This window comes from Ochlerotatus camptorhynchus, unplaced genomic scaffold (genome assembly GCF_037179485.1).
Source record: "Ochlerotatus camptorhynchus isolate MF236.1 unplaced genomic scaffold, CSIRO-AGI_Acam_v1.1 ptg000284l, whole genome shotgun sequence".
Lineage (NCBI taxonomy): Eukaryota > Metazoa > Arthropoda > Insecta > Diptera > Culicidae > Ochlerotatus > Ochlerotatus camptorhynchus.
This window is the reverse complement of record NW_027040773.1, coordinates 1,427,237-1,439,774: the sequence shown is the minus strand read 5'-3', so window position 1 is coordinate 1,439,774 and position 12,538 is coordinate 1,427,237. Positions and strand designations below refer to the sequence as shown.

The 12,538-nt window shown below is 37.7% G+C and overlaps 2 protein-coding genes and 1 pseudogene across 2 annotated transcripts in view; all 3 read left to right on the top strand.

Annotated features, from left to right (window-relative positions):
- Positions 1–4,506, top strand: part of LOC135706565 (RNA-binding protein 42) — a 59,308-nt gene extending 54,802 nt beyond the window's left edge. Inside the window, exon 5 of the mRNA XM_065228218.1 lies at positions 4,246–4,506. Coding sequence (XP_065084290.1) covers positions 4,246–4,370 — 125 coding nt within the window. The 3' untranslated portion in view covers positions 4,371–4,506. The remainder of the gene's footprint in view (positions 1–4,245) is intronic.
- LOC135706583 (chromobox protein homolog 3-like) lies at positions 1,705–2,658 on the top strand (annotated as a pseudogene).
- Positions 4,507–10,748: 6,242 nt separating the features above from the next.
- Positions 10,749–11,591, top strand: Rsph1 (Radial spoke head protein 1). Its single transcript, XM_065228251.1, has 2 exons — positions 10,749–10,836; positions 10,893–11,591. Exons 1-2 carry the CDS (start codon positions 10,753–10,755, stop codon positions 11,589–11,591), a joined length of 783 nt encoding a protein of 260 aa, XP_065084323.1. The 5' UTR covers positions 10,749–10,752.
- The last annotated feature ends 947 nt before the right edge of the window (positions 11,592–12,538 follow it).

Genomic DNA, 12,538 nt, shown 5'->3' with positions numbered 1-12,538 from the left:
CGTATTAAATTGATTGCTCAATTGAATTTCATCAAAAGGGTATCAAGTGATTACCCTTTTCTTTCTCCAAATCGACTTCCAAGCAGATTACTATAAGAATCCGAAGGACCAAAGATGAATTTTCCAAATATATATATATGTTTGTACAGTGTTGCAAAATAGTTTATATTTGCGTTTAAAAACTTAGAACGGAATTGTCCCAGAATGAGTATATTTAGATTTTCATTCTGACAGCACCATCGTGTTCCACATCCTTTTTTTTTTACACAAGAAACACTTATCAGCAAAAAGTGATTTTAAAGCAAAGAATGCCAAAAATGACGAGAAATACCATTCTTTTCAAATTTGTTCGTTTGCTTTTTATAAGTAAAAGAATTTATTTTTCTCGCCTACTGTATCAAATATTTTTTGAAACAAGAAAACAAAATCAAGAATAAATTGTTTACAGTGTTATCAAATTTTAAGATTAATTTTCCATCTAAAAACATGAATAGGGTAGAGCACTACTTCGTCGTAATCGCCCATTTCCGTTCTATCGATCAGAAAAGATCAATAATATCAATGATTTCACCATGCACAAATCAAAAATAGATTTGTTCTGATGCGTAAGTTCATTAGCTACAATATAAATCCTATTAGAGCGCATTGTATGAATATTTACGCTCATTGTTCTCAAAACAAAAGAAGCGCTCCAAGCGAATCCCCTTTTTCTACGTTTATCCGTACGACGAAGAAAATCTAATGGCGTTTCAATGCGTTACGACGGAATTGAAACTCGTAGAACGAATTTAGAATCAAGAAGCAGTGTTAGATTTTAAACAATATCTCAACAATTTGTGACTCTTTATCAAATCCGACGGTACGTACGGAAAGGTGAATAAATGTAGAAGTCATCTTTGATAGAAATATTCCATTTTTTATTCAAATCCGTTAAGAAAAGAGAGGTAAAGTGCGGGTTGTGCTTAGTAGGACGGAAATTAGATCAAAAACCCTAGAAATTTTTTATTTTTTATATTTTTTATTTTTTTTTTCATTTTTTTTCATTTTTTTTATATAGGAGAATTTACGTATTCTCGGCAACCTAAGCAGCGACCTTCGTTCTATAGCCTTTTTCTCTAAGGAACGCACACATATGCAGTATTGGTTTGTTTACAATCTTTTGCTGCCAGCTGCTCTAACAATTTCAGTCGAAAGAATTGTCAAAAACTGTTTTGAAACGCTTTTACAAAGTTCCAATCTTCTCTAGTGAGAGCGAGTATTGTCGGCAACCAGTTTTTCTTCGGCAACCGTTCCATTTAAATTGCATGTAAATCTGCTGTTCTATTATCGGCAACTCGAAATCAGCTACAATTTGTAGTGCGTGTGTTTCATTTCAGAAAACCTTGCTAGATTGCTTTTTCTCAGTGGTAAAAGTATAGTCAAATTGAAGCTGAAAGCATAAAGAATCGTTTGCATGCATTCAGCGAAGTGTTTTCGTAAGAAAATCCAGTGAAAATAGTGTTTCAATTGGGGTGGCCGAAAATAGTCTGGCATGCCGAAGCCGTCATTTCCCCTATTTTTTTTATTTTTTTTTATTTTTTTTTATTTTTTTTTTCATTTATTTTTAATTTTTTTTTTGACATTTTTTTTTGTTTGCCGAACGAGGTCGTACTGGCTTGTTAAAGTGAAAATTTTTGCTATAATTGCACTCTTTTTCCGCACAAAACGTAGCTTCCCGATTGCTGGAAAGACTTCCAGTTGTGAATTTGGTATTTTGAGCCGGAAGTGACTGAACGACAGTTCAGCCTGTGTCAGTAGCGCCACCATCGATTTTATTTTCCACAACACCACTGACGCTTTGGAGGATGGGCAAGGTTAAGGAAAATAAACCGAATTCTGATAGCGAGTCCAGCGAGGAGGAGGAGTATGTCGTAGAGAAAATCGTCGATCGACGAGAACGAAAGGGTAAGGTCGAATATTTCCTGAAATGGAAGGGATACGATTCGTCAGCAAACACCTGGGAACCGAGAGAGAATTTGGAGTGCCCGGAGTTGATCAAGGCATTTGAAGATACTCGCACTGCGGCAAAGAAAGAAGCCGCCCCAAGGAAAAAGAGAAGGAAAAGGAGAAAAAGAAACCTGCCAAACCGTCCTCCACGAGTAGCTCGAAAAGAAAGGCCGATTCGGATGCCGAGAATGATGGATCAGACGATGATAAGGATGGCTCTGCGTCGACCAAGTCAAGCAAGTCGAAGACTGCTGCAGTCGATAATGATGCTGCTGCCAGCGATGATGGAATGAATGGATTCGAAAAAGGTTACGCCCCGGAGAAGATTCTCGGAGCCACCGAAGCAAACAATGAGCTTTTATTCCTGATCCAATGGAAGGACAAGGACAAGGCCCAGCTTGTGTCGTCCAAGGAAGCGCGCAAGCACTGTCCCCAGCTTGTCATAGACTTTTACGAGGAGCGTCTGATCTGGCAATTATCCGATTCGGCGGAGTAACTCGCACGAGTTCAATTTCCCTACTTTTTTTTCTCCGTTACAAATCGAATGGGGCTGAACGTTTTCCTTGATGGATGTAAGCTTAGGATTTTCGTTTTAAGTATGTCAACAAATAATTATTACGACCCGGAACTATGTATGTCCAAGATAAACAAGGCTTTTATTTACTGATTTTGTAATTGATTGGCTTGAACTGTATTGATTTGATGGATATAATCGTAAAAAGCTTGTACGAAGTAATGCAAGGCCATAGAGTAACTTTACAGCAGAAAAATAAAAATTTCGGACAACCAAAAAAAAATGAAATGTTTCCCCCGATGAACACGGTGGGTAGTTCAGTCCATGCTGAAATATAACCATTAAATGATAGTGAAATTACCGTAGATTCTATTGTTGACAGTTAACTCAATAATAAATAAATTTAATTTGTCAATTGGTCATAGGATTACCTCAATTGGGTTACCACATAGTATCATGCATTAATCGACGATCAACGATTTGGTGTAACTGGTAGCTCGCCCACGCATGCTAACACTACCATCAGATAGGGGAAATTTTCGGGCTACCAGTTATGCCAAACCGACGATGAAATGCATTGCTTTCAAAACCTGGGACGTATCAGCTTCGAAAAAGTAATCGAGATCTATGTAGGGTAGAGCGCTACTTCGTCGTAATCGCCCATTTCCGTTCTATCGATCAGAAAAGATCACTAATATCAATGATTTCACCGTGCACAAATCAATAATAGGATTGTTCCGATGCGTTAGTTCATTAGCTACAACATAAATCCTGTTAGAGCGAATTGTACAAATATTTACGCTCATTGTTCTCTAAACAAAAGAAGCGCTCCTAGCGAATCCCCTTTTTCTACGTTTAGCCGTAGGACGAAGAAAATCTAATGGCGTTTCAATGCATTAGGATGGAATTGAAACTCGTAGAACGAATTTAGAATCAAGAAGCAGTGTTAGATTTTAGACAATATCTCAACAATTTGTGACTCTTTATCAAATCCAACGGTACGTATGGAAAGGTGAACAAATTTGCAAGTCATCTTTGACAAAAATATTCCTTTTTTGTTTAAACTCGTTCAGAAAAGAGAGGTAAGCCGCGGGTTGTGCTTAGTATGACGGAAATTAGATCAAAAACCCTACTATCGTTAATTACATCAATAGGAAAGTATTAAAATATATCGAACAGAGCCTCTAAACAATACATTTTTACTGAAAAACAGCCCGAGCAAAGTCCAGCATCAAAATGACAGCAAATTGAAATCAAGTTTTGATATCAACATCATACTGAAATCATAATTTGTAATTCACAAATGTGATACCAATTTTTTTTTTTTTCATTTTGCTGTACATTTGCTCTTCAAAAATATGTTGTTGCGGGTTTGTTTTCATTGCCTTAACATAACATCAAATTGAAGACTTGTTTTGTTATCAACAGGAAAAATTTATATCAATTTTAGTTTTCAGTTTGCTCTCACTTGATAGCAGAAATAGTTTTCAATGTGATGTCACAGGAAGATTTTTTTGCTCACAATTTTGATATTTTAATCAATAAAACGACCAAAAACGACAGCAACATGAGTAATCATTATCAGCGAAATCACATCAAATTTAGATTTCAATTTGATCTCAGACTTTGCTCGGGAGCTTATACAGCCGAATATTACTGTATGCAATAAAAAGCAAGCTTGAAAAAGCTACAGTTTATAGACGTTGTGAACACATTCCATTCAAGATGCGTTTCCTTTTTCGCAGGTCGTTACGTCGGAAGCCGTCCCATCAAGCTACGTAAAAGCACTTGGAAAAATCGGAGCATCGAAGCGGTTCGGAAGAAGGACAAAGAGAAACAAGCCATGCTTAGTCTATTCACTCAAAACTAGTTCTTCTTAAGGTAATTCAATGTGGTTTGGAGGTGTGTCTTTTCCTATGAATCAGTAGTAGGTAAGTATCAACCAATGGTTAACAATTTAGCATTTCATTTTCTCACTACTTGTATTCATTTTTTCAATATAACAATGCGCTAGTTTTTTATACCATTTTTAATTAACAGTTCTACCCATTCTCTTGAATATAAAACACCCTCCAGCTTCAGTGCAAGACTCTATGTACTATACTATGGTACTATGTACTATGATTGTATGTAGATAATAAATTTTCTAGAGTATTATGTCATTGACGGTTATTAATTTAAGATAGGAAAGAAATCCATACCATTTTAATGAATATGTAATTGAATGACAGAAATACATGTTGAACTTAAACTTGTCTTGATGAGAGCAGAGTTGCAACCTATCACAATCACGATCGCCAAACAGCTGATGGTAGTAACAGTAACCCTTTGTACATTCCTATCAATGTGCTCGTCGAAGCTCCCATGACCATCCATCAAGTTGACGAAAGAAGTAAAAAGCAACTGGTGAATGTCGTCTTCTGTTGTGATCCATCACCGATCTGGTCATTCCCGACAATCACGACACTCATCTGTGCTCGTTTTGAAGCAGTTGCTGCTTTGCTTGCTTATGTGAGTGTGTTGGTGAGTGAGCCAAACAGCTTCCGTTTCATGTTGCCTGCTTTGTTTGTAACTCACACAGTCGCGCCTGCCGAGACGAACTTGGAATGCGTAGGCATTGTTTTCATTTTCTTCTGTCGTTACGCTGTTTCTCACGATCGTACTGCAGAAGTCTTCACTGTTTTCGTTCTGCTTTTCATCATCAGCAGCGAGTGTACCGTTTTAGGGTACGGCCAGGGTAGACGCGATTCGCGACGCGACGCGACCAATTCAAAAGAATCTTATTATTTATTATTATTCCTTGCGTGAGTCGCATCGCGTCGCGTCGCGTGTCGCGTCTACCCTGGCCGTGGCCTTACTTGTGAGCAGCGACCATTACTGGTGATTGTTGTTTGCCATGGCTCTAACTCTCACTGCGTGACAAAACGATCTGTCAGCGATAGTCGGTTGATGCGAAGACGAGTGTCACGTGAGTGTCATGATATTTTGCATCACTGGATGAGAGACATTAGAAATATAACAGCAACCGTCTACAGGTTCTGATGTAAAATTTGTTGCTTATTGTTGTTGCAAACTGTTAGTCTGAGACATAAGCGCAAACCAAAAACTTGCCCTTAGCTAAACATGATTTACCTTCCAGCTGTTATGAACATGTCAACTTTATGTTAACATTTGCGGGATAACGTATTAACCTTTAGAATTATATTTTTATAACTGAGACCCGATTTTGTCAGCCCCTTTTTGAAAATCTTTTCTATTGTTCCACGAAATCTATGCGTATTTTCAGTGGTCTTATTGTACCTAAGTATACATTAAACATCCATATTGAAGATGATTGAGAAAGATTTGGAATTACTGTTATGTGAAACTATTGAGAGATAAAAGGCGCGGAGGGGCTGACTAAATCGGGTCAGTACTGTAATTTCAGAATAAGATCTAAATGAAAACCACAACTATTTTTTCAACTCTTTAGTTGTTCAAAATTGGAATCAATTTATATACATGTTTTAACCCAACCTTATTTGTTATGAAATATATAGGGGAAATGTATGTAATGTCGGCCTAAGTGTCCCTAATTTGGGCCCATACATAAATTCAGCAATCGACTAAATTTTCAATAGCAACCAAAAATATCCGTCACAATGACGCGTTCATCTGGATACAATTGATAAATAGCAGATTTTTAGCGATGGGCCCAATCTTAGATCCATAGGCCAACATTAGAGAAATTTCCCCTATGTATACTAAAATTCAGAACAGGAAAAGCATGACAATCACCATTGCCTGCCACGCTTATCTTCGCCGTTACGGAGAAAGTAAAGAGCCTGAATTTATAAAGAGGTCAATCTTATCAATTTGACAGGTCTTCTGCTCAATTGGAATGACTTTTCCTATGACATTGACAGACAATCGATTGTTCCAATTTTTAAATTCAGGCTCTTTAGGAGAAAGGAAGGATATTGTTGATGTAACACCTACTTAACGGGAAGCCAGCGACTCACCAACGCTCCCATAGATGCTACGGAGTTGGATAGTTGGGTAGGAGATGAGTCAGGATTCGCTTAAGCAAGCGATGCGACCATAGTAATTGCTTTGTTTTTGGAGGAGCTTGGAAGTAAACCCACAATCTTCTACTCAGTAAGCAAAAGCGGCTGCCACCAAGCTAAAGTTTTCACAAATACTGATTGAAATATAATATAAACCAATAAAAAGGATGGGTCTCACCCTAATAGCACCGGTTGAAAACTAACGATTTTAAATTGTCTCAATACTTGACTAGCCTATTGATCCCAAGCAAATCGATTAACGTACCCCATTCTAGTCGAAATTCTAGTACTACACTATGTTTGTTTTGATTAGCTATGAAAGTTTGACAGATAAAATGAGGGGTTCTTGGATTTTCCTATGTTTCGAGGATTGCATCGATTAGCTTGGGATCGCAGAGAGTACCAGAGCTGAGCCAAAAAGTTGAGCACGTTTCTTCGGGACCTTCTGGTCTTAGAGTTACCTCTATGCTAATAGTCTATAGTTAGCCCGTCTTCTCGTGTTTCCTAAGTTGGATCAAAATGCTTCTCCCAAATGCAGCACCTGAGCTTGGAATTGACGACTTTTAGTCAATATTCAGCACCGTCTCTTTGAAGAAAAACCGTTTCACGACATACGCAGTGCACGGATATCTTCTAGTTTCTTCTTATCTTACCGTGTCAACACTTGCCAAATTCGATTCAATCAAAAATTTAGAATTAAGAATTTAGAAAATAATAACAATTTATCAAAATCACTAAAGAAAAACTGCAGTTAAACCAAACCACGTCAGTTTTTCTGCGGCCTACTTTTATTTTATTTTTGACCTGCGTGTCAGTATAACAATGAACCATTAAGGCCGTTCGCAATGCTGAGTTTCAAAATTGTTTTAAACTACTCGACAATTCTATAATTTGAAACTGTCAAAAATAAAACTGCAACACGATCAGCGCAACGCACAGTTCTAAAAGATGTTTGTAATCATCATGCTCCATAAACTTTACTATTTTCTATGAAGTTCTCCGTTTTTTTTTTGTGAAGCTCTTCGAAACATCTTTAACTACATCCTAAGAAATTTGAAACAGAGTTCCATTCGTGTTTCAAACTCGTTCAAAAATAAAACAGAATTGTCGAGCAGTTGCAAATCTGGTGCAAAATAGTGCTCGAATAATGAAACTGCAACTCAGCATTGCGAAAGGTGCGTTTCTGTTCTAGTTTCAAATTGAAACAGTCCTTATAAAATACAACAGCATTGCTAACGGCCTAAGTCAAGGCTATTTTCCAAACAGATGGCGCTGCTCCATTGGTATTAAGTAATTTAAGGGGTTGGCCACACAGCACAGTGTGCGAAAAACAAATATGGGCACACCTGGGCACACTAATTGGCACTGTTTTGCACCCATGGTACACATGTTTTATGATGTTTAAAGTAACTGGCAACACTGCACTATTTCTGCACGTGCGTTAAAATTTGATTGTTGACACAAACAGTTTTTGTTAATTGCAACACCGACCTCGATCCCCAAAAATCGGATTCGGTATTCTCTACCGGCGAAGGTACAATCGAAAGACGTAATTCTACTATTGCTCATCACCATGGAAGACACTCAAGGAAGTCCCGGCTCCGTGAGATCAACCTTCCTCGGCCGAAGTGGTATGTAGAGTTTACACGACGCTTTATTTCACCTCACAGCACCGCGAACACCTCCCTAGGGATCCACAAACGAAAGCTTCGGTGCACCCTCAGGGAATAGGTGTCATTCAGTTAGTTGAATTTGAATAGATATTCGAACTTCAACATGCCACATAACTTCGTCTACGCCGAGGTATACGCTGAATCCGCAGCCCAATGCAATGGTAGTGGATTCCCGGGATCAACCACCTTTTTTTTCTGAATGTCGAGACGATCACTCTGGCCTTCACAGAGTACTGACCATAGATTCAGAGTCAGTGACGATATCAATAAAAGAAATATTTTAATACATTTAAAAATGACTTCTCAATTTCAATACCCCATAGCAATATCTCGCGTGTGCTTCCGGCATTTTCCTAGGCCAGAATCATTCCCACACTTCTAAGGAACAAAACTTACTGAATTTAATTTACTATTATGTGTTAAATTGAAGTAAATTTTTACATTAAAATAAATACTCATTATTAAACTTAAATTATTCATTTTTTCCGGAACTGGCCAAGGCCACTCAAACAATACCACACTGTAAAAAGCAACGTTTTTCATATATGTAAACAATGCTGCTTCTGCTCCGGCATACCCTCCACAGTTCCTCTCGTCTGGGATCTATCCGTTTCCCTGTAAGGGATCAGCGGACTAATGTCAAGTACCATCCAGAAATACGATCGGAACGAAGCTGCTTGTCGTGATTCCTAGGATAATTTTTCGTTCTACGACGGCAGCTGCTGCTACCACACCGGCCATTCTAACATCCATCAGCATAAGAAAATCATACCAGTTCCAATCGGTGTACTGCCGAAATTATCCCTAATAAACACTTACCATAAAAGAACTGTATCGCGGATGGGTAAACTGTCCCACAAATGGTTTGGATGCTACCCCGAACACGTCGTTAAGGGGAAGCATACCGCTCCGAAAATGAGTTTCGATTTTTCTAAAATTATTGGGAACAGATATCAAAAATCTAAAGAAAAAACATTTTTTCGTGTTTTTTAAATAAAATTCACGTGCAAAAATATGTTTTGTTATTTATCATGGCATAAAGTTGGACTCAAAAACCTCAAAACATCAACTTTTCGGTTTTGCTGAGAGTCCAATATTTTTTCATGATGAGATAGAAAAACTATTTTAACATGTAAATTTTCTCAAGAATCTATGGAAAACCTGTTTTTCTTGGATTTTAGATAATTTTTTTCCAATGTTTTTGGAGAAATAAAAACGAGCCGAAAATATATTTTTTTTTATTTTCGGGGTGGTAATCTTCCCCTTAAGGCCCAAGCGCAATGACAGCGGAAGCGGAACGGCGGCGGCACCGGAAAAGCCCGATATGAGTAAGCCTACTTGTCGGATTGAAAACTAGTTAGAACCAAATCGACTTCGGTTAGGCATCTTGATGTCTTTTGGGACAACTGTCAAACTTTCCGTTTCCGTTCCGCTTCTGTCCACATTGCGTTGGGCCTTTAAGCTATCTTTTATGGTTATTTTTATTAGGGATATTACGCTAGCTTTCGCTTTGTAACATTGCAACTGTAAAAAACTGCCAATCATACAATTAATCACCAACAAAGTCAGCCCGATGTTCGGCACTGTAGGCACTGTCGGTACAGTTGGCGCAGCGCGACACACTGAGACAAATGTAGGCGCAAAATAAGTATGTAGAGTGACCACCCCTTGGGGTAAGACGGACATTCTACACTTTGAAAATTGCAGATTGTTTTTATGTGCCCGCACGGAGAACAAATTATAGCAGACGCAATTATTTTTCCGGTCAAAATAACTATATTGTTCAATTGTTTTAGAGATAACCCGAAACTGTAGTTGATTTGACTATATATAGAGGGCATCAACTATAGTCCATAGTTGGCTCCTCGGTTGGCTCAACTATATTTTTCAGTAGATGAACAAACGTCAAACTTCAAAATACAACTATGCTTTAGTTGATTCAAGAAAACTATTGTTAGGAAAGCACAATTTAACAATGTTTATTAAACGAACTGCTCTTCATTATCGACATTTTAAGGAAGTTTGTTTTACTTTTTTATCGATCCAAAAACACAACTGCAAAATCATAAAAAAGTGAACAAGAACATTCAGCTTAGATTTGAACCGTGTTCATCTGCGTGAGAGCCAGCTATCTTATCGCCTGCTCTACGCATCACAAGTTAAAAGTATGTAGATTTATGATGATCACTTGAAACCAAATTATATAAATAAATTACATTTGACGGTTGTTATAATTGATCAAAGTTATAGTTGAATTGAGTATAAGATGAACAGTTGAATCTATTAGGTAGATATGCTTGAGTTGACGGTCGAATTAATGCTGGAATAACTATAGGTTTCTTTCAAACAACAATATTTTTCCATGTGAAAGTAACTATTAGTATTGGTATCTTAACTTAACGACTCTCGGAATAACCCCCCTTGTTTTATTGTGCTCGAATGATGCTGCTGGTGAAAACTTCACCCCGGCTTTCAGTCGTAGGTACAATAACTAGGCTAGTAGCAGGCTCTGCATGCTTATATGTCCTCAGCCATGGCACACAAATTGACTGATGAGAAAATACTTTACGAGTTTCAACCTTCCGAAGACGAAAAAGCCGTGGTATATGACATTCAAGTAGGATTTCAAGATGGCTCAACATTTCTTTGAATCATCCTTCACTTTACTTTCAGAAATACAACGGTCCAAGAAACAGTCGTCTTGAGCCCCATGGTGAAGGTAGAGCAAAATTTGCAAATGGAGGCCGCTATGATGGTTGTTTCCGCAAGGGTATACTGCATGGAAAAGGACGTTTGGTACTGCAAGACTGCTACCGTTACGATGGCCATTGGTATAAAGGTCTGAAACATGGTATGGGACGAATGTATTACCCGGATTGTTCCCAGTATGAAGGAGAATTTCGAAAGGATCAACGACACGGTTTCGGGAAGTATCTCTATCCGAACGGGGCACGCTACGAAGGGAATTGGTTCAAGGATCATCGACATGGTGTTGGATGCTACATTTTTAGCGGGAGTAATGTGATCTTGAAAGGCAGCTGGATTGCTAGCGTTGCCAAAGGTCCTGCTGAAGTGATTTTCGAAGATTGCCGATTCCATGGATACTGGGACGGAGATCATCCAAGGGGACCCGGTTGTTTTACTTTCGATGCAAAAGCTATGGTCAAGGGAAAATTTTATGTCGAAGAAAAGGAGGGTAGTGATTTAAAGGTTTTGATGTGGCAACCGGAAGCGATCGAAAAGTACGAATACTCGAAGCTACCGCTGGAACCACTCCCATTACCAGTGGATGAATCGGATGTATCAGAAATGAGCTCATCTGATGACGATGAATGTGGATCGTATGGTTCATCTCTTGTTTTGACTGAATAAATCTATTCGATCATACCTAGTTTTATAGCTACACTCAAAATAATTGACACGTTATTGTTACGTGAAAAATCACGTAGAGTCTCACATTTCCCTTTCCTGTCAATTGTACGTGGCGTAAATAGAATTTACATTCTATCACTTATATATCAAAGGATATTCCATTCGAAGCCACTAAGATTTTCATTGAAACTTACGTGATTTCCACATACATAAATTCTATGTGCGTTTCACGTAAACCTTAAGTGATTTTCTAGTGTGACAAAAATGAGTGACCCACTCGCGCATTTAGTATGTTTACATGTCAATGATAATTTTGTTTGTTATTTTGTTGGCTTTACTACAAATTGTAAGTAGATAGGATTGAGATTTTTCATTTACAATAATTAAATGTATGCTCCTTTATAGTTTAGTTGAACAATGGACGACAAGGTGTACGAAGGTTTTGAATTGGAGTTATAACGCATGATTATCATATTCCCTTATACGGTTTGTTCGTGTCGGATTTCGGATTTTATTATAATTCCTATGTTTTCAAATGTAAATATGTAGTAATAAAGCAAATAAAATAGTTTTTTTTTCTCCTTCTCGATACATATGTATGTACCGTGCGGGACCGAAATTCGTACACCCTGTTGAATTTGTTTATTTATATGCATCATAACAATGTAAATATTAAACATGAATACATATTCATGTTCCTTAATGCATTAGCTTGATGTTTACGTCAACAATTAAGCAGTATGTCATGCAATTAAAATAAGAAAAATAAAAACCTTATCACGTGTCGAGCATTTCTGTCAATCGGTTGCGTTCTTAACTATTTTCTAAGAAAATCTCTCGGATGTACTACCAGTTGTTAAGCGTATTTAAGTGATTTTTGCAAGTAGTTTCCTGAAGATCGATCGGAAAGGTAAGTGTTTATCGTTTTATATCTCAATTCTAAGCAA

Excerpts from the sequence above, each read along its gene's own strand:
- Rsph1 (XM_065228251.1), top strand. The coding sequence starts at position 10,753 with ATGGCACACAAATTGACTGATGAGAAAATACTTTACGAGTTTCAACCT. Across the intron at positions 10,837-10,892 it reads CCGTGGTATATGACATTCAA|AAATACAACGGTCCAAGAAA; the intron begins GTAGGATTTCAA and ends CTTTACTTTCAG.